Genomic DNA, 21524 nt, shown 5'->3' on the forward strand with positions numbered 1-21524 from the left:
AAATGTTCACATTATAATGTTAATTGATAACTGTAGTATAAAAATTTTTGATTCCAATTTATTATTATGTTCACATGCATAAATCACAGACTAAAAACACCAAAACATACAATGTTATAAACCATGTGGGGGGTCTGGAGGCGCCTTGTACCTTTCATTATCATTGTACCTTTTTTTGTATTTTCCAGAGTGTCTAACATGAGCATAGTTGCTTTTATAGTCAGGAAAAATTATTTCAAGCTTCAAAAATATTCTTAATATGAAATATGTTATAGAATATTATTACTATACCTCATTCTCTAAAGAGAAAAAATTACTAATAAGAAGATGGCCAGGCATTCAAGTTAAAACTTGGAAATAGGGAATTCCCTGGTGGTCCTGTGGTTAGGATTCTGGGCTTTCACTGCTGGGGGCCTGGGTTCAATCCCTGGTCAGCGAAACAAGATCTCGCAAGCCACGCAGCACATTAAAAAAACCAAACCAAACCAAAACAAAACAAACAAAAAAAAACCCCTGGAAATAGGTATATCAGAGGAGAAGAAAGTCAGAGTAAAATACAGTAAGTCCCCTACATACAAACCTTCAAATTGTGAACTTTCAATGATACAAATATGTGTTCCATCTACATCAGGCGTGAGTGAAATTGCAGCCTGCCCTCCATCTCCCATTGCTGAGGATCCTTCAGCTCTACCATTTCCCACCTCCTCTCCCTCCTCCAGTCAGTAACTCTTCTTGCCTGGTCACTTGATGCCAGCCCCGTATGCCAGCTGTTGTATTTGTACTACTGTACTTTTCAAGGTACTGTACTGAAGATTTAAAATGTTTTACTTTTTGTGGGGTTTTTTTGTTCTTATGTATTATTTGTGTGAAAAGTATTATAAACCTATTACAGTACAATACTATATAGCCGATTGTGTTAGTTGGGTACCTAGGCTAACTCTGGTGGACTTCCGAACAAATTGGACTTGCAAATGCGCTCTCGGAAGGGAACTCGTTCGTATGTAGGGGACTTACTGTAAAATGATAACAATTAAGAGATCTGCCACTTCCAGTAATGGTGAACTAGGTTATACAAACCAATCCTCTCACTGAGGACAACTAGAAAATTTGGACAAAATAAAAACAACATTGTGAGAAGGTATTAGCTAGCAAGGCAGTGAGGAATTATGGGGCCAAGATCCAGGAGAAGGCAGAAATACCGGTGAGGGCATTTGCTGATTCCAGAAAACATGATGAGAGCTAAAATCTTGAGAGCACCTTGACAGCCTTGCTGAGCCAGAGTTAAGAGCAGGAGTACAGGGCGTGCTGGATGGGGATGGAGGGTAGAAATCCCCAGGGCTTTGCCATAAGACCCTGAAGGGGCTTCACCACTGGAGTAAGGTGAACCAGCAAAGACAAGTCTTTAGAGTGACAGGGCCCAGCTTTGCATCATCTGAATCCTGAAACTGAATTGAGGGAATTGCCAGTTGCTAGGCCCCTGTAAGAAGCTATCAAAATCCTTAGTGGAGAAAAGATACCATCCCATGCTTCGAATTATTTCTTCAGTTTTTCAAATACAATGTCCAGAACACAAGAAACAGGAGAAGACAGAATGCTAAGAACAAGGACTAGCAGAAACAACAAACAACAGAAATAGACCACAGGCACTGCTCTAGATACTGAAGTTAATGTAGTCACTTTAAAGTGACTACACTTGCAAAATTCAAAGAGATTTTTTAAAAATGAGAATTTTGCCAGGGAACTTAAATCACAAAAAAAAAGGATATGAGAGATTTTTTACAGAATAGAATATACAGTAGCCAAATCAAGAACTTAGTGGATGGGTTCAACCCATTAAGACAGAGTTATAAGAAAACTAATGAGTTGGATAAGACAGAAGAAAATATTCAGACAGCTGGCTTTAATACAAACAAAAGCAGCCAGAAGACAATGGAGTTACATCTCCAAAATGCTAGGGATGAAAGGACCACCTACAAGTTTACAAGAAAAAAACAAAAAAAACAAAAACAGGGCTTCCCTGGTAGCGCAGTGGTTGAGAGTCCGCCTGCCGAGGCAGGGGACACGGGTTCGTGTCCTGGTCTGGGAAGATCCCACGTGCCGCGGAGCGGCTGGGCCCGTGAGCCATGGCTGCTGAGCCTGCGCGTCCGGAGCCTGTGCTCCGCAACGGGAGAGGCCACAGCAGTGAGAGGCCCACGTACCGCAAAAATAAAAAAAAAAAAAAAAAAACAATCCTTCAAGGATGAAAATGAAACAAAGATACTTTCAGAAAAAAACAAGGGAATTGGTCACCAGCAGCTGAGCAGTAAAGAAAGCATTAAAGGGTGTTCTTTGGACAAAAGAAAACTGATACCAGATGGAAGGCTGAAGATGGACAAAGAAGTTAAGAACAACAAAAATGATAATTATGTTAACTGTGAATATTGATAACAAATAATAGCAACAATAATGATTTGAGCACAAAATACAAAAAGAATATAAATACACAATAATGGCATATAGCTCGAGAGGATAATTGGAACTGAACTGATCGTAGGTCCTTGCATTGTCCAGGAAGAGAATTAAAGTACCACTTAATATGAGATTTTTTAAAGTGAACAATATACGTTGTAATCTCTAGGGTAACCTTTTAGAGAAGTCACAGTTGGGTGGCAGATACACCAAGTGTTTGCTTAGTGATAACTGAGGTGTTTATACCTTGCGTACTTTCTGTATGTGTGCAATATTCACAGTAAAATGGTTAAAGATTTTTAAATAAATATAAATTATAATCTAATATAATCTTTTCAGACAGCTGGTTAATTTTTATACTCCAATATTTGGAAATATTTTTTTTTTTTTTTTTTTTTCTTTTTGCGGTATGCGGGCCTCTCACTGTTGTGGCCTCTCCCGTTGCGGAGCACAGGCTCCGGATGCGCAGGCCCAGCGGCCATGGCTCACGGGCCCAGCCGCTCCGCGGCATATGGGATCCTCCCAGACCGGGGCACGAACCCGTATCCCCTGCATCGGCAGGCGGACTCTCAACCACTGCGCCACCAGGGAGGCCCTGGAAATATTTTATAAAAACTATTAATGGCAGATGTGCCTTTCACTTGGGTACAATTTCAACAGGCAAATCAAAATGAAATTAAGTTTGGACTTTTTAATTAAAATTTATTTAAAGCAAATTTTAGAATTCTGATCCAAATGTGCTTTTTATTCAAATAAGCCCCATCTACCTGGTCCTGGTCCTGATATTAAAATAAATTTCTGACACTTGCTATTTCATTTCAAACAATTGTGGTAAATATATTCTGGGGAAAATTAGATTTACCATAAAATCCTACCTGACTGAGAAATTGACTAAATTAGTTCATCTACTATGTGCCCAACACTCTGCTTAAAACTGGATTATACAAAGATGAATAAGGCATGGTCCCTGCCCTCAAGGATTAGTAGTCCGGGGGTAAACAAACATCAGCAACCAAGTAAAATGCAGAATAAACATTATAACATTCATTAATTCATCCACTGAATTGTTCAAAAATTATCTATTAGGCAACAAATATATGCCAGGCACTATGCTAACATCAATATACATTATTCCCCCCCTCAAGGTAGGCTACTGTCTAATGGGGAAGACAGTCAAATTAGCTGTTCCATTTAGATGAAAAGGAATTCTGCTGTACTAGTTAGTGGCTGGGGAGAAGGGGGTGGCAGTTGAAAGCCTCCACAGGAAGAGGACTTTCTTAACACCAGAAAGTAAGAGACTTTTGGAAATCCTGAGAGACAAAGATTACAGCACAAATAATTTTAGGGAATCAGACTAAGTGACTAAGAATTAACTATTAAGAGAAAGTTCAAGGAAACAAAAATATAAGAATGAGCGACCCTTTGACAGTCCTTTGACTTGGGTTATAATTACAGCCACTGTTTTCAATAATAGAAGCTATAAATCCTCTAAGTTATACAGTGTGCAGGAGAAAGTTTAAGCAGTAAAATGAAGTTGTATCCTTCCTTAGAGCCCCATTTCAGTAGGCAGATTATTTAAATGTATTATAAAGATACTCCCCCCAAATTCAATGAGGTCCTTCTGATTCACCTTGCAGGCCACAGTGCCACCCTTTTGGCATGTCTTCCTCATGGGTGATAGATTAAATCAAGAAACCACCACCACTACACCTTCTGTCTTATATCACTGAAGCTGTTTTGCCTGCCCTATGTGGTGTGATTATTGTTACGCCACTCTACAGATGAGGCCTCTCAGACTTTGGGGAAACCTGCACAAGGTCATGACATTTTCAGTTGACACTCAATCATCGGTCCTTTGATTACAAATGCCACACATGTTCCTTCCAGTAACCCAGCTTCCGTCCCCAAAGCCACCACACCCGGTTCAAAAGCCACCACACCCGGTTCACAAGCCCTGGCTCACAAGCCCTGGCGACTCTGCTCACCAGTCCCCTGGCAGCAGGCTCAGAATTCTTTTCAAGGGAGTGTTCCAGACAGCCACTCTCAAGGCGACAGGAAGCTGGCAAGCAGAGTGAAACCAACTTGCGACCCCAGCAGAAGCATCCTCAATTTCCCTGAATGGACTTGGTCAGGTTCTGATCTTCACTCTTAGACTGAGACACCACTGTATGTATTCTCTCAGAATGATGAGAAAGATGTCTGGACAGTGAACAGAAGGCAAAGGATGGTCCTCTAGCAGAGGTCAGAAAGAAGGCTGCTCAAAGAGCCACTAGGAGACTTGGGAGGTGGGGGGCGGTGTGGACAGGGAGAACAACTGTGTTCCCTTTTATGCCCTAAAGAACATTCTGGATCTCTGAATATAAAGAGACAGGCCTAGCCCAGAGCCTAATTTAGAATGGGCTATGGGGACCTAAACTCTGTGCGTAAGGAAGGATCAAGCAATAGAGGGTTAGAAGGCCAGCATCCAAAAAAGAGGAGAAAATATAGACTGCAAAATGGCTAAATTAATTTTTTAGTGCAACAAACATGGTGCTCTTTGTGTTCTGATATGCTCTATTCATTAGGTCTATTAGTCCCTATTTGTAAGCATCCTATTCCAACAACTTGGATAATCATTAAAAATATGCTTGGGAAGACTGTTTAAAACATTCCCTGTTTAGCTTCAATACATAAAAGAATACTTTATTCCTACAGCTATTCACCAAAGACAAACATAAAAGAATACTTTATTCCTACAGCTATTCACCAAGGACAAAACTGAAGCTCATAAAACAGAATGTCTTCACTAATGAAAGTGCAGAGGCAGTAACAGACTTAACCATTAGAATATAAAGTTTGCATTCTATTCAGGAACAGTGGTGCTATATTGTACTTTAGAGTTAAATGTTTTCTTACGAAATAGCAATACATTTAATACACCCCAAAACAACAACTTCTGAAATTAAGACAAAAAACATACACTTTTAGTTTGCACACATGGCTTGCAGTTTAGCATAAAAAGCAGCTAAAGTATAACTTGATAGCTAAGTTTTTAAAAACTCTTGTCAAAGTAAAATAAAATGCAATGATATAATCTTAGTACTCTTAGACGAATGTTTTGTAATCATAATGCTGAATTGTTAATGATTTCTCCTTTCCACACATAAAGTGTATGCCATAAATATTCATTACTATGAATCTAGGTGATGGAACATTCTTGAAGGTGACATTAATGTCTGATATTGTTACTTTTAGCTAAAAGAAAACAGTATTAGATTACTTCAAAAGTAAACAGCCTCTGAAGATCATTGTTCTTAAGCTATTCTCAAAGTAAACTAATGAAAAGATTATCTAGTGAATTATTAACTGTCGCTAACGTAAATATAAAAATATCTTTAAGATTCTATTCCTGTTTGCATACTTTCTTTAGAACAAATATTAAAATTACCTGAGAGGGACTTCCCTGATAGCACAGTGGTTAAGAATCTGCCTGCCAATGCAGGGGACACGGGTTTGAGCCCTGGTTCAGGAAGATCCCACATGCTGTGGAGCAACTAAGCCCGTGTGCCACAACTACTGAGCCTGTGTACTACAACTGCTGAAGCCCACATACCTAGAGCCAGTGCTCCGCAACAAGAGAAGCCACCACAATGAGAAGCCTGCACACCACAACGAAGAGTAGCCCCCACTCGCCACAACTAGAGAAAGCCCACATGCAGCAACAAAGACCCAACGCAGCCAAAAGTAAATAAATAAATATTTTTTTAAAAAAAGGATTATCTGAGAAACTTTCATTTAGTTTCTAAACAGCTGGTAGGGGAAAAAAACTAGGCAAATAAATATTCTCAGGTAAATAACGAAAGAATCAAAGAAAGCACCTTTTGAAATTTTACTGAATTTTTAAAACATTTTCACAAAAGCTCTCTGGTGTTTGTTATTAATTTAAAGTTTGTTCCTCAAGACAAGGATGTTCACTCTTGCCACTTTTATCCAACATAGTTTTGTAAGTCCTAGCTACAGCAATCAGAGAAGAAAACGAAATAAAAGGATTCCAAATTGGAAAAGAAGTTTAACTGTCACTGTTGGCAGATGACATAATACTATACATAGAAAACCCTAAAGATGCTACCAGAAAACTACTAGAGCTCATCAATGAATTTGGTAAAGTTGCAGGTTACAAAATTAATACACAGAAATCTGTTGCATTTCTACACACTAACAACGAAAGATCATACAGAGAAATTCAAGAAACAATCCCATTTACCACTGCATCAAAAAGAAAATACCTAGGAATAAACCTACCTAAGAAGACAAAAGACCTGTACTCTGAAAACTATAAGATGCCGATGAAAGAAACAGAAGACAACACAATCAGATGGGAAGATATACCATGTTCCTGAACTGGAAGAATCTATACTGTCAAAATGACTATACTACCCAAGGCAATCTACAGATCTGTAGATTCAATGCAATTCCTATCAAATTACCAATGGCATTTTTCACAGAACTAGAATAAAAAATCTTAAAATTTGTATGGCAACACAAAAGACCCCAAATAGCCAAAGTAATCTAGAGAAAGAAAAATGGAGCTGGAGGAATCAGGCTGCCTGACTTCAGACTATACTACAAAGCTATAGTCATCAAAACAGTATGGTACTGGCACAGAAACAGAAATAGATCAATGGAACAGGATAGAAAGCCCAGATATAAACACACACCTACGGTCAATTAATCTACAACAAAGGAAGCAAGACTGTACAATGGGAGAAAGACAGTCTCTTCAATAAATGGTCCTGGGAAAACTGGACAACTACATGTAAAAAAATAAAATTAGAATATTCTTTAACACCATACACAAAAATAAGATAAAACTGTATTAAAGACCTAAATGTGAAACTGGACACTATAAAGTTCTTAGAGGAAAATATAGGCAGAACACTCTCTGACAAAAATCACAGCAGTTATCTTTTTCAATCCGTCTCCCAGAGTAATGGAAATAAAAACAAACAAATGGGACCTAATTAAACTCAAAAGCTTTTGCACAGCAAAGGAAACCATAAACAAAACAAAAAGACAACCCACAGATTGAGAGAAAATATTTGCAAATGATGTGACCAACAAGGGATTAGTCTCCAAAATTTACAAACAGCTCATGTGGCTTAATATCATCAAAACAAACAACCCAATCAAAACATGGGCAGAAGGCCTAAACAGACATTTCTCCAAAGAAGACATACAGATGGCCAAGAGGCACATGAAAAGATGTTCAACATCACTAATTATTAGAGAAATGCAAATCAAAACTACAAGACATCACCTCACACCAGTCAAAATGGCTACCATAAAAATATCCATAAACAGGGACTTCCCTGGTGGCACAGTAGTTAAGAATCCACCTGCCAATGCAGGTGACATGGGTTCGATCCCTGGTCCAGGAAGATTCCACATGCCACGGAGCAACTAAGCCTGTGCACCACAACTACTGAGCCTGCAAGCCACAATTACTGAAGCCTGTGCGCCTAGAGCCCGTGCTCTGCAACAAGAGAAGCCACCACAATGAGAAGCCCGTGCACCACAAGGAAGAGTAGCCCCTGCTTGCAGCAACTAGAAAAAGCCCGCATGCAGCAACGAAGACCCAAAGCAGCCAAAAATAAATAAATAAAATTAAATTAAAAAAAATTTTTTAAATCCACAAAAAATAAATGCTGGAGAGGCTGTGGAGAAAAGGCACAGCTCCTACCCCTCGTACACTGTTGGTGGGAATGTAAATTGGTACAGCCACTATGGAGAACAGTATGGGGGTTCCTTAAAAAACTAAAAATAGAGCTACCATATGATCCTGCAAGCCCATTCCTGGGCATATATACAGATAAAAACATGGTCCAAAAGGATACATGCACCCCAATGTTCACTGCAGCACTGTTTACAATAGCCAAGACATGGAAGCAACCTAAATGTCCATCAACAGAGGAATGGATAAAGAAGATGTGGTACATATATACAATGGAATATTACTCAGCCATTAAAAAGAATGAAATAATGCCACTTGCAGCATCATTCATGAACCTAGAGATTGTCATACTGAGTGAAGTAAGTCAGACAGAGAAAGAGAAGTATATCACTTGTATGTGGGACCTAAAAAGAAATGATACATATGAACTTATTTACAAAACAGAAACAGACTCACAGACTCAGAGAACGAACTTATGGTTACCGGGGGGAAGGGTGAGGGGAAGGGATAGTTAGGGAGTTTGGGATTGTCATGTACACCCTGCTATATTTAAAATGGATAACCAACAAGGACCTACTGTATAGCACAGGGAACTCTGCTCAGTATTATATGTAACAACCTAAATGGGAAAAGAACTTGAAAAAGAATAGATACATGTATATGTATAACTGAATCACATTGCTGTACACCTGAGACTATCACAACATTGTTAATCAACTGTACTCCAGTGTAAAATTTAAAAAAATTTTTTAAATTAAGTTTGTTCCTTGTAACTATACTTTGACTCTTATCACCAAGCCTTCAGTTACTTGTTTTGTTCAGTACCTTTTGAAGGAATAAAAATAGCCAATGTTTTAACTACATAGGCAAGATTCTAGGAAAAGGAAATTAGCATCCGAAATGTGTGAGTCCACAAACCATTGCTACCAAAAGTGTGGTAGACCTGCAGCTTCGGCATCATCCCCAGTGTGTTACTAATGCAGACCCACAAGACCAACTCCAGACCTAATAAATCAGAAGTAAATGTCAGCAAGACTGACAACTGACCTCTCAGCAGCAAAGCAGAAGTCAAGAGACGTGGAAGGAGCTTCAACGTGTTGAGACAATAACTCTCAACCAAGGATTGAAATATCTTTCAAAAACTCGAGTCAAATAAAGATATTTTCAGGACTTCCCTGGTGGCACAGTGGTTAAGAATCCGGCTGCCAATTCAGGGGATGCGGGTTTGAGCCCTGGTCCAGGAAGATCCCACATGCCGCGGAGCAACTAAGCCTGTGCGCCACAACTACTGAGCCTGCGCTCTAGAGCCCGGGAGCCACAACTACGGAAGCCCTTGAGCCACAACTACGGAAGCCCGCACGCCTAGAGCCTGTGCTCTGTGACAAGAGAAGCCACCGCAATGAGAAGCCCGCACACCGCAACGAAGAGTAGCCCCCGCTCGCCGCAACTAGAGAAAAGCCTGCGTGCAGCAATGAAGACCCAACGTAGCCAAAAATAAATAAATAAAATCTACGTTTTAGAAAATAAATAAATAAATAAAAATAAAGATATTTTCAAAGAACAACTGTCAGGAGTTTGCCACCAACAGATTTCACTAAAGGAAAATTTTTAATATGTACGTCAGACAGAAGGATAGTGATCCTAGACAGCAGGTCTGAGATACAGAAGAAAATGATGGATCACGTACTTTCCACATTTGGGGTATTAAAATATCCATTTTTAAAATAAAAATTAGAGTGATTGCAAAAAAAAAGAGAGAAGATGATGGACAGAGGTGTAAATATGTGGGTAACTCTAAGCAAACATTGATTGTATAGATCAGTGTCTTGGGGGAGTTAAAAAAAAAAAGACACTAATATACAAGAAATGACCAGAGTTAAAGGACTTGTTCAAAAGAAAGGCAAAGATATTATTAAGTCTAGACTCTGATAAATACATATGTTAAAATTTCTTGAGTGAACCACTAAAATAATAGAAATAAAAAATAGCGGATAGGCAAAAAAAATGGATAAGAAAAAATTCAGGTAATATGAAAGATGGCAACAACAGACAGAAAAACAGAAACGAGTAATATAAGTCCTAATATATTAACCACTATTAACGTAAATGGGCTAATTTCTCCAGTTAAAGACAAAGATTGCCAGGCTCCCCAACACAGCCACTCATCCCCAAACTCTCTCACATGCCTTACATTCTCCTTCACAGCACTTATCACAATTACGTTCCAATATTTATTTGTGTGATTACTAATTAAGATATATTAATTACTGGTAACTTCTTCTTACTAGACCATAGATTCCATGCTGGCAAGGACTGAGTCTATTTTGAATCACCATTGCATTGCCAGCACCTCACACGGTTCCTAACACCCAGGAAGTTCTCAAATCTGTTAGAAGAGGAGGAAAGAAGGAAGGAGGGAAGAAAGAAACTGGATACACACTGCCATTCCTTCTAGGCATAAATTTTCTACAATGGTTTTCCTTTAAGACGGGAAGTCCTTATCCATAAGCACAGTTACAGTTTTCTGATCCATAAGCTAGCTGCATTTGATTTCTTACATAGATGACTATGTGTTTTCATACTGAAAATGCCATCCATGTACCCTCATTTTATCTTTAAAATAATTTTTAACAATCAATTAAAAACTCCATTAAGCAGCACACCTTGGGAGAAATGCATTTGTGTGTTTGAATACTACTTAGTTTTATCCATATTTGCAACTATTTTATGACTTGCTTAAATTGTTTTGTGATACTTTTTAATCATTTTTTGCAATTGTTTATTGTTAGAATTACTAACTCCAATTTAGAGAGGAAAACTGAAGTACTAAGACCAACAAGTACTGTTTTGTAGACTGGAATTAAAGCCTCCTATAATTAGTACTGGGTGCCCACTGGGCAACAGGATCTCAGCAGTAAGGCTGCTGTTAGGTGTCACGTCAGATTAGTAGATGCCCCTGGAATCTCTGGAATCTGTTCTCCCCTTCTTTCACAGTAATAGGCTTATCTGGATATATCAATGCCCAGCTAAAGATAATATCTCCTAGCTTCCCTTGCAGCTAGGTCGTATGTCTTGTTTCTGGCTACTGGGATATGAGTGACAGCAATGCGTACAATTTCCACTTCACATCCTTAAAAAGATGAAGCTGCTTCTCCTCCAGGTGACTCTTCTCCTTTCTAGCAGGCCAGAACACAAACATGGTGCTGATGAGATGTCTCCAACCATGCAGACAAGGATAACGGAAGCAGCCCCCTAGATCCAGAGGAGTCAGCACATTGAGGATGGCACAACTGCCCCACCAGCCTGGGTCATCTCTGGATGGCCTCATGGAACAAAGCTAGCCAATCCTCCCTAACTGTTAACACAAGCGAGAAGTAAACTGCATTGGTGCACCTCTGTTCACAACACTTTATCTATACCATAGCAAATACAGAGGTTAAATATTAACACAAAAGAGAAAAGACCAGATTATCAGAGAATCCAATGCCACCTTAAAAGGGGGGCAAGGGGGACACTCATGGCTAGATCAAAATTGAGACAACAAAAAGTACTATCCAAGAAGCAAACCCCTCTTGCAGCACAGCTGGAAGAAGACACCCTGTTGCAGCCTGGAGACTTGTTCCTTTTCGGACTGAATGCTATCTCTTTTCTGAAGCTGGCCTCACCAGGCTGTCTTTAAGAAAAACTATTAAGTACTCAAATCACTGACAATCATAATTTAGTGTCCTCTAAAGGAAAAGAATACATAGGCCTCAGGACAGGAGTATTCATTTCCATGAGGATTATATTTCCCCATCGAATATTAATAAATTGGCATTCTGGTTTTATGTGTCAGTCTACTATAAGTTTAGTCAGTGTGAGTCAGCCATTCAACTTTAGGGCATTGACAAGATCCAATCTCTAGTCCAACAAGGTTGAGGAAAGGCCAAACTCTGATGCGTCCCATCTGGCCTTACCCAGGTAAACCACTAAGTGATTCTTTTCTCCCAACCAATAACACCTCCACTTCGGCAGCCCCAAGCCCTCTACTTTTAGTCAACAAAGATGTCAGCACCTACTTGTACCAAGCGTTATTGCTTCACCATCCCTCACCATTGAACCAACTAGCTATGTAATTTTAGCAGCTCAAGGGTTAATAAAAACACTCAAGCTTATTTTTAAAAATAATTTGAAATTATATTTCCTCAAGCAATTTTTGGCCCCTACATATGTCCCTGAGAAATAATTTTCCCTTGGAAGCTGCAGCTGCAAAGAGGCAACTCTAAACCTTTAAAAGTTTGTTAGAACTGGGAATTCCCTAGTGGTCCAACGGTTGGGGCTCTGCACTTCCACTGCAAGGGGCACAGGTTCAAATCCCCGGTGGTGGGGGGCGGTGGGGGGGAGTTTGTTAGGACCAAATGAAGAAGTGTGATCTTTGCTTAATATTTATTTTGCTTCAAGTAAAAAACCAGTTTACAGCTGTTTAAGAACTCACATCAAGGCTCCAGAAGCTCTATTAAAAGAGCCAGGGAGCCGGGAGGAAGTGGAGAAAGCAGTGAGTTATGCTGCTAGGGCTCACCCATTATTTCCACTAGCATCCCTTTATGAATAACAATATATCTGCCACAAAGGGGGTACAGTGGGAAGGGAAAAATGAGTCCTCTTCCTTCATGACAAAAGATTCAACGTAAGTAGACAAAACAAATAAATCACACATTTAGTTAATATACATATCACGGTGCAAAACTCATGTTAACCACTTTAACACTTGATGCTTTGTTAGTTCGTCAGATGTATCTAAAGTGGGACCCAGAGAGATTGATATTAATAAACACTATGATGGCAATCTTTATTTCTTGGTCTTTAAAATGTTCTGATGAGGGAATTCCCTGGCAGTCCAGTGGTTAGGACTCGGCACTCTCACTGCCGAGGGCCTGGGTTTGATCTCTGGTTGAGTAACTAAGATCTCCCAAGCCGCGCAGCATGGCCAAAAAAAAAAGTAAACGGTTCGGATGAACATCTGATAACACGAGATAAAAGTTTAAAAAGGTATTAAATACCACTGAAATCTTCACCAGACAATATTTCATAGAACTTCCCTTGATCCTTTACATTTGGGGGTAGGGAGGCCTATACTTTTAAAAAGGGGCTCGTTAGACATCTCTCAAAAATCCAGTATCGCTCTCTGTCCAAATCTGTTCGATTCCTGAATTCAGACGTAGAAAATCTGGATGGCAATGGTATCATTGACTAACTGATCAAAGTTCCCATCCATATTACTTGCATCATTAGCAAATGAGAGACCTGTGCTGGGAAGAACTGACATTGCTACATCTCCTATCTGGAAGGCTGTACCACACCCTGCCTGGTTTCTCAGCCATCTATAAAAGAGCCTGCCCTTTCAATCTTCCTTAAAAACTGCTTTCACCCTATCACACCTGTTCATAATTCTTCAGTGCCTCCCCACTGCCTACAGAATAAAATCCATACTCTTTAGCTTATAATTTCAGTCTTTTACAATCTAATATAGTAGGGAAAACATTAGGTAGTAAGGATTACAGAAATATTATGAATTGGCCCCTATTTTGCCCTGGACTTACAGACCAAGCTCAAGAATCTGACAGCTGGAAAGAAACTATTAATCTTAAAGGAGCATATCACCACCTATCGTGCCTGACCCCAGGGTTGCTTTGAGGTCTCAATAAGGACAAATGTGAAGTCCACTGAAAACTATCAATCACTCTACAAATGCAAGATGTCTCTTTTACTATCCAGCATTACTATACAGACAAAAATCAATAGTTATCGCACCAGGACTTCTAAGGATACAAAAAGAACCCACCAGGCTTGGGTACACAAGCAAGCTGTGACTTTCAAAGTGAACGAGTTGATTATTTGACAGGCCAGGTCATAAAGCCAATGAGACCAGCTACCCTGAGCTCTTTCATCCTTTATAATCTGATATATGGCCAACTCCCCTACAAATAATGCCTGGCACAAAGAAGCATTCAGTATGTATTTGCTGAATAACTAACCTCCTAAAACACACCTGGATTATAATAAAAAGGATGATATATATGCACAAAGGGGGACCTATCCCAGGTGTCAATGACAGATTCTTCCAACTACCAGGACCACTTTTAAAAACACAATAAGAAAATTACCTGATAAGACGATGAAAGAAACTACAAAGCAAAAAGTATGCTTGAGTGTGTAGGGAGCAACTCAGGTCCTGATGGCAAAACACATTCCACAAGCAATGCGGGCTTTAGCATAAAGAGTGGAGCAGGGATTTTTTATTGTATTATTTATTCTCCAAACATTCTTTCCTCCTCCTCCCAGTAACAGTCTCCGATGCCTCATGCCTCCATTCTCAAGCTGGTGTTTTAAATTAATCCCACCTCAGGCTCACATCTCTCCTAGTCAATACACGGTTCAAGGGAAGCATATCCCAGACCTAAATTCATCAGTATAACTCTAGTCACATAACCCTGGCCTATTGTGGCTCAGGGGTGGACAGATAACTTACAGTTATCAAATCTGAATGAATCTCAGGACCCAGGGCTTAAGTACTGGCTGGCCATTTGTATCCTAAAGGAAGATAACCTGAAAGGGGAAGGGATGCGAGAAAAGGGGAAAGGGATGTGGTGGAAACCACTGCACTTGTTAATTGCGTAAGCCAATTTAAGTTGACTTGAAACACACAGGTCATGAAATACACACATCTCCCTGATAGTAAGCCAACATTTTTTAGGAGTGAGATAACAAGCTCATATTTGTGCTTGAGAAAAATACCTCTGGAAACTGCATTTGTAATGGACTGAAAAAAATGGATTATTGATGGCAAGGCTAGAAGCAGGGATTCTATTATAATAGCCAAGTGAGTGCTAATGAGAGCCTGAACGAGGGAAATGGTAGCAAGAATCAGAACAGGACAGAATAAGGTAACCAGGAGGTTGAGCAAAAATCAACAGGACATGGAGACGGAATAAAGGAAGAGATTCAGATGGCAAGGGGAACAGAGGCAGCTAAATTGGGAAATCTAGACAGAGGGTGAAAGAGATGTGGTGCTCTAAGGACAAAGGACGACCCTGTCTGAAAAAGTTTCAGCGTTACACCCCCGACCGGACTCTTTTTTTTTTTTTTTTTTTTGTGGTACTCGGGCCTCTCACTGTTGTGGCCTCTCCCGTTGTGGAGCACAGGCTCCGGACGCGCAGGCTCAGCGGCCATGGCTCACGGGCCCAGCCGCTCCGTGGCATGTGGGATCCTCTCGGACCGGGGCACGAACCCGTGTCCCCTGCATCGGCAGGCGGACTCTCAACCACTGCGCCACCAGGGAAGACCCCCCTACCGGACTCTTAATCTCCCTCACCACCATGTTGCAATGGTTATGAAGTTCCTGAGCCCACCTCGGCAACTTGGGATCTGTCTCAAATAAAGGACCCACGTGGGCAACGGGACCTGTCCCATGTAAGGAAAGGTATATGCCCTGTCCCACTCCCACCCTGTAGAAGGAAGGTATATGTGCCTTGACCAATCAGTAAACACAATTTTCACCTCGGACCATTTCTTTGCTTTCTGGCTATAAAAACTGATCAACAGCTCATGTTCGGGCTTGACTCTCCCAGACTATTAGGAAGTCGGCCTGCTCTTCTGGCAGCGACCCTTCCCTCTAACAAATTCTATCTTCTTTACATTCTGCCTTGTGTCTGGAAATTCTTTTCCAACCCGCGTTTGGACCACGACAAGAGAGACTCGAGTATGTGCAAATTAGGGGAGAAAGTTAATGGATTCAGGCTTAGAATATTAAGTTTTGTTGAAGAAAGAGAGGAAACCTCAGAAGCCTGCATAGCAATCATTCTGCTTTAAGTATTTCTTTCATATCATGATCCCTCTGGAAACCGGGACAAGTCAGTTCTCATTCTCTGTGAAGATGGATAAGCATCTTACTTGTCTTTCTAAAAACATTTGTAGCTATTAAAGGTTATGTGATAAATCAACCTTTTTTAGGTTTAATGATTAAACTGCCTTTTAAAATTAAACACAAACCTCTACCTCACATCGTAACACAAAACTTAGACCACAGATGTAAATATAAAAGCTAAAGCCATAAGGCTTCTGAAGAAAATATAAGAGAATATCTTTACAACTTCAGGGTACGCAAAGATTCTTAGAACACAGAAAGTACTGGCCATAAAAGAAAACAATGACAAGTTGAACTTAACTGAAATTAAAAACTCCAGTTCATCAAAATATACCATTAAGAAAATGAGTGGGCAAGCCACACACTGAGAGAAAATATTCACAAGGTATATGTTTAACAAAGGACTGGTATCCAGAATATAAAGTTCTTACAAATCAGCAGGAAAAAAAAAAGACAAAACCCAATTAAAAAAATGGGCAATCAATAGCACTTCACAAAGGAAGATATATAATTAGCCAAGAAGCAAAGATAAACTGTTCCACCTCATTAGTCATAAGGGAAACTCAAACTAAAGCCACCAGGAGCTACCACTACACGCCCACTGAACTTCATACACTGATGACTGGAGTGTAAAATGGCAACTTGGAAAACCCCTTGGCAGTTTCTTACAGAGTTAAAACACACAACGACCAGGAATTCCACTGCTAGGTATTTATTCAAGAGAAATAAAAACAGATGCCCACAAAGTCTTTTTTGCAAGAATGTTCAGAGCAGATTTATCCATAATAGCCCCAAAATGGAAATAACCCAAATGTCCATCATCTGGCAAATGAATAGACTGTTGTATATTCATACAACAAAATAATACTCAGCAATAAAAAGGTACAGTCTACTGATACACTCCAAAACCATGAATGAATTTAAGACATTATGCTAAGTTAAAGAAACCCGATACAAAAGAATACATACAGTATAATTCCATTTACATGAATAGGCAAAACTCACGAATGGGGTCGTGGTGTCTGTGAAAGGGTATACTGGAAGAGGCACAAGGGAACTTAATGGGGTTTTGGAAATGTTCTCTAAGGGTGTGGGTTACAAAGGTGCATGCATTGGTCATGTCAATGAACTATACACCTAATATCTGTGATTTTCACCGTATGTAAATTATGCCTCAATTTAAAAAAGGAAAACTTAAAACAAAGCAAAACAGTTCTCTAATACAAATACCTGAAATCAATGCTTTTTTTTTTTACTGGACTGAAGGAAACCTTTATAATTCCAAGGCAAAAACAAAACACACACTCAACTTTTAAAAGGTTAAACTGTGAAAACAGCACAGACCAAAACATCCCTCAAACCACAAGCCAATCTTAAATAAATCACCTAAGGTCTCTTAGCCTCAGTTTTCATCTATGAAACGGGAATAAAAAAATCTACCTCACCAAGACATAAAAATTAAGCTCATGCAAAGCACTGCAGAGAGGGGACTTCCTGGCAGTCCAATGGTTAAGACTCCGTCTGCACTTCCACTTCAGGGGGCGTGGGTTTGATCCCTGGTCGGGGAACCAAGATCCCACATGCGGCGCCACACGGCCAAAAATTTTAAAGAGTTTTTAAAAATGAAATTTAAAAAAAAAGCATTGTAGAGAAAAATGTTGCCTGCTATTCCAGTTCTACAAGGATCAAGCCATTAGCCACTGTAGTCACCCACTGACTGTGGGCCTGAGGGGAATTCAGGATGGAGACAAACAGGAAGCAGTCTGTGCTTTGGATGCCTGCCCCAAGATAGTGAAGAAACATATCTAAGGAAAAATTTCAATGACCCCAGATTCTTGCATCTTCCCATACATAGAAAAGCACTAAAATCATCAACCTGAGATGCCTGTTCTTTGTGATGAATAGTCACCTTTTGACTTCGACTACAGGTTTTTTCACAGCAAAAAATTCATATATCCTGGCTCTTCCCTTACCTCTTCAGAATGGTTTCTCAGAGCTGAGAGGCTGTCTTCTGGGTTATCTTACACAGTAAGACACTGAATAAACTCAACTCACAGTTCTTACGTTGTTCGTTTTGTTTTTTTTCAAGTCAAGATATCTAGGGAATTCCCTGGTGGTCCAGTGGTTATTAGGACTCTGCGCTTTCACTGCCGAGGGTGCAGGTTTGACCCCTGGCCGGGGAACTAAGATCCCACAAGCCGTGGGATGCGGCCAAAAAAAAAAAAAAAAAAAAAAAAAAAGATATCTAGTATAGTCCCTGGAACACAGGACCTTAGCAAATGGTCATGGTAGGAAACAATTAGAATATGTGTAAAAAAAGATCCACTTTACCTATCCTTTCTAGTGGATTCTTTTTTGAACGCCTATCTATACTCCTATCCTTTTGTTTTCCTGAAAACTCTCCCCCTTTCTGATAAGTAACCCCATCGCAGCCAGATGGCTGGTGGGGTGAGGGGGTAAGGTAAGGAGGAAGAGATGCCTTATTCTTTGGCTCCTTCATCTTAAAAACGTTCATGTTAATCAATGTTTTGGATAACCAAATTATATTTAAAGGTATGAGGGAAACTCACTTTTTTTTTTTTTTTTTTGGCGGTACGCGGGCCTCTCACTGTTGTGGCCTCTCCCGTTGCGGAGCACAGGCTCCGAACGCGCAGGCTCAGCGGCCATGGCTCACGGGCCCAGCCGCTCCGCGGCATGTGGGATCTTCCCGGACCGGGGCACGAACCCGTGTCCCCTGCATCGGCAGGCGGACTCTCAACCACTGCGCCACCAGAGAAGCCCCACTATTTTTTTTAAAAAAGTTTAAATTGTTTTGTGAAATGCAAAAGCCTTATAAAGATGACCAGCAGGTTTCCCATATATTAGGTTTCCCTAAAGTGGCATTCTTATTCACATTTGCTGGAAAGCTTTCTAATTATCTTTCAAAAAGCCATATATTTCCAAATGCTGAAACATGCATACCAATAACTACTTTCCCCAAAGAGCATGCTCAAGCCATAGACAGAGCATGTGAGTGCGCTCCTTTTATCACAACAATACTGTTTAGTTGGATTACAGCCAACAGCAGGGCTCAAAGTAGATTTATCTTTCCTGTAGATCATGTAGTCCATTTGCCTAATGCAGTGCCCTAGATTTTACAAATTACATTCACTGATGTACTTGCAAGTCTGCAGATTTAAACATTTTCAAGGAGAACACAAGACGTGTATAAAATTATGTCTTGACCATCAATAAAAGCACTATTTCGAGGCCACCCACTATCCTTCCGCTGTAATTTTAAATTTCTGTAAAGATTTCTTTGCTTTTAGTAAAATCAGGGTTGAGCCAATACGCAGATGTTCTATCTGCATTCACAGTGCACAGTAAGAACCCACACATACCAAAGATCTGTTTGAAAGCTTTTAAGGCCATATATTTCCATTGTGTGGCCTGTGATAGGCACAGACTAAAGGAAACTTGAAACTATAAATAGCACAGAGAACACCATGTGGGGCGGGGGGATGTTCTGCTTAAAATGACACAACAGGGGCCTCCCTGGTGGCGCAGTGGTTGAGAGTCCGCCTGCCGATGCAGGGGATACGGGTTCGTGCCCCGGTCTGGGAGGATCCCATATGCTGCGGAGCGGCTGGGCCCGTGAGCCATGGCCGCTGGGCCTGCGTGTCCGGAGCCTGTGCTCCGCAACGGGAGAGGCCACGACAGTGAGAGGCCCGCGTACCGCAAAAAAAAAAAAAAAAAAAAAAAAAAGACACAACAAACGAGTTCACAATTCGACATAATGTCCATATATATCAAAAAACTGAATTATGAACCGACCAAAAAACTATGATGACTAAGAAGAAAAGAATTTATTCCCACCAAAAAGTTCTATATGTCATCTTACTACCACTTTTAAGGTGTTTCCTCATGATGCAGAGATATTCACTGCAAAAAGGCTCGGGTCTAACTCTCCATCATGAATGATGTGACCAAAACCGAAATGCAGTGGAATCCTACTCAGTGCAGTCTTCGGGGGGCCAACAACCAACCTGGAGCTGGCACAGGGCAAGACTCCATCAGGTTTCCTCACTGCCTCTGATAATCACTGCTCCCCATACAAATAAGATCTTAAAAGCTCCAACCTAAAGACATCAGATTTGCCTCCTCCGATGTTGGCTAAGAAGGTACAGGGATCATCCGTAAAGGGGCAGCAAAGCAAGTGGGTGTAAAATGGCTGCCCCGGGCAGATTGAAACACAATAAATCACAAGCAAATCCCTTCCTAGAGTAAGGGCTTTACAACAAACGTGTGGGTAAAGAGCCCCAACCGTTTCCACTGGGGATGTGAAGGTGCGCAGGAGACTGGACAGCAAACCCGAGGCCAGATGCGGGCAGGGAGAATAGGCACGCGGGCCCGCAACCCGGACCGACAACTGGGGGTAGCACGAGGTGCCGGTCACCGCCTCGACGTTTGTCGGGACCCGTCGAAACACAAAGCCCAGCGGGTGTTGCTAAGAAGAAAGGAAAGGAAAGCACGTGCTCCGCAGACCGGATCGGAGTTCTCTGACCACCGAGTGCACTTTCACCGGAAACCGCGGAGCTCCCCGCGGCCGAGCCGGCTCCCAGCTGAGGGCTTTCCGGCGCCCCCTGCTCTGGCCGCCCCCTGCCTTCCCGCACCTCCGAAACGCCCCGAACTCCCGGCCCTGATTGCACCCCTCGCCACAGATTGGCTGAGCCCGGGGCATCGCTGACCCGCTCGCCCGGAGAATTAAGTTTCTAATAATATAACTTCAGGCGGATTAGCGTTGGTATCATCCAACCCCGAAGCCGCACCGGGAACCAACTAGAGGGCGTGAAAAGCGAGGCGGGGGCGCGGGCCGGGGTCCCGGCGAGGTGCGGGGCACGCGCCCTCCTCCCAAACAGATGCGTCCCGGTGCTCGCCAAGGCCCGCCGCGCTCACCAGGTACCAGACGCCGAGCAGGATGGTGCCGGTGCGGACATGGCAGCACAGGCAACAGCTGTTCGAGTAGAACCGCGTCCAGGGGGCCACCATCTTCATCGCTCGGGCCGCCGGCGCAGTGGCGCGAGCGCGCGCCCAACTTTGCAGGAGCTTCGGCCGCGTTGGTCCGGGCCCGCCGCGCGGCTACTGCCGGCTCCTCGGCCACTCCCGCTCGCACTCCCAGCCCCGCTCGCCGCCCGCCGGCCCTTGCTCTGCGCCTCCCCCGAGAGCTCGGAGCGGCTGCCTCGGCCGGACCCAGTGCTCGGAAGGCTGCGGGAGAAGGAGGAGGAGCAGGAGGGGGCGGAGCGGCTCGCGGACCACGTGACGGACGCCCGGGCCCCGTGATGTCACTGCGGGCTCCGGCCAGCTGCTGGCGCCGATGGCCCATTGTAAATAGATAAATCATCTTGCACCCTCGGCCGGTCCCGGAGTCGGCCCCCAGCGGAGTTCCTCTTTCATTTGGTCATTTGTGTAACGCTGTCATGGATT

General features: G+C 41.8%; 1 protein-coding gene across 1 annotated transcript in view; it reads right to left on the reverse strand.

Moving 5' to 3' along the window:
• Nucleotides 1-21317, reverse strand: part of LAPTM4B (lysosomal protein transmembrane 4 beta) — a 73303-nt gene extending 51986 nt beyond the window's left edge. Inside the window, exon 1 of the mRNA XM_082601683.1 lies at nt 20997-21317. Coding sequence (XP_082457809.1) covers nt 20997-21095 — 99 coding nt within the window. The 5' untranslated portion in view covers nt 21096-21317. The remainder of the gene's footprint in view (nt 1-20996) is intronic.
• Nucleotides 21318-21524: the final 207 nt, after the last annotated feature.

The sequence above is a fragment of the Mesoplodon mirus genome (genome assembly GCF_964341445.2).
Source record: "Mesoplodon mirus genome assembly, chromosome: 16".
NCBI lineage: Eukaryota > Metazoa > Chordata > Mammalia > Artiodactyla > Ziphiidae > Mesoplodon > Mesoplodon mirus.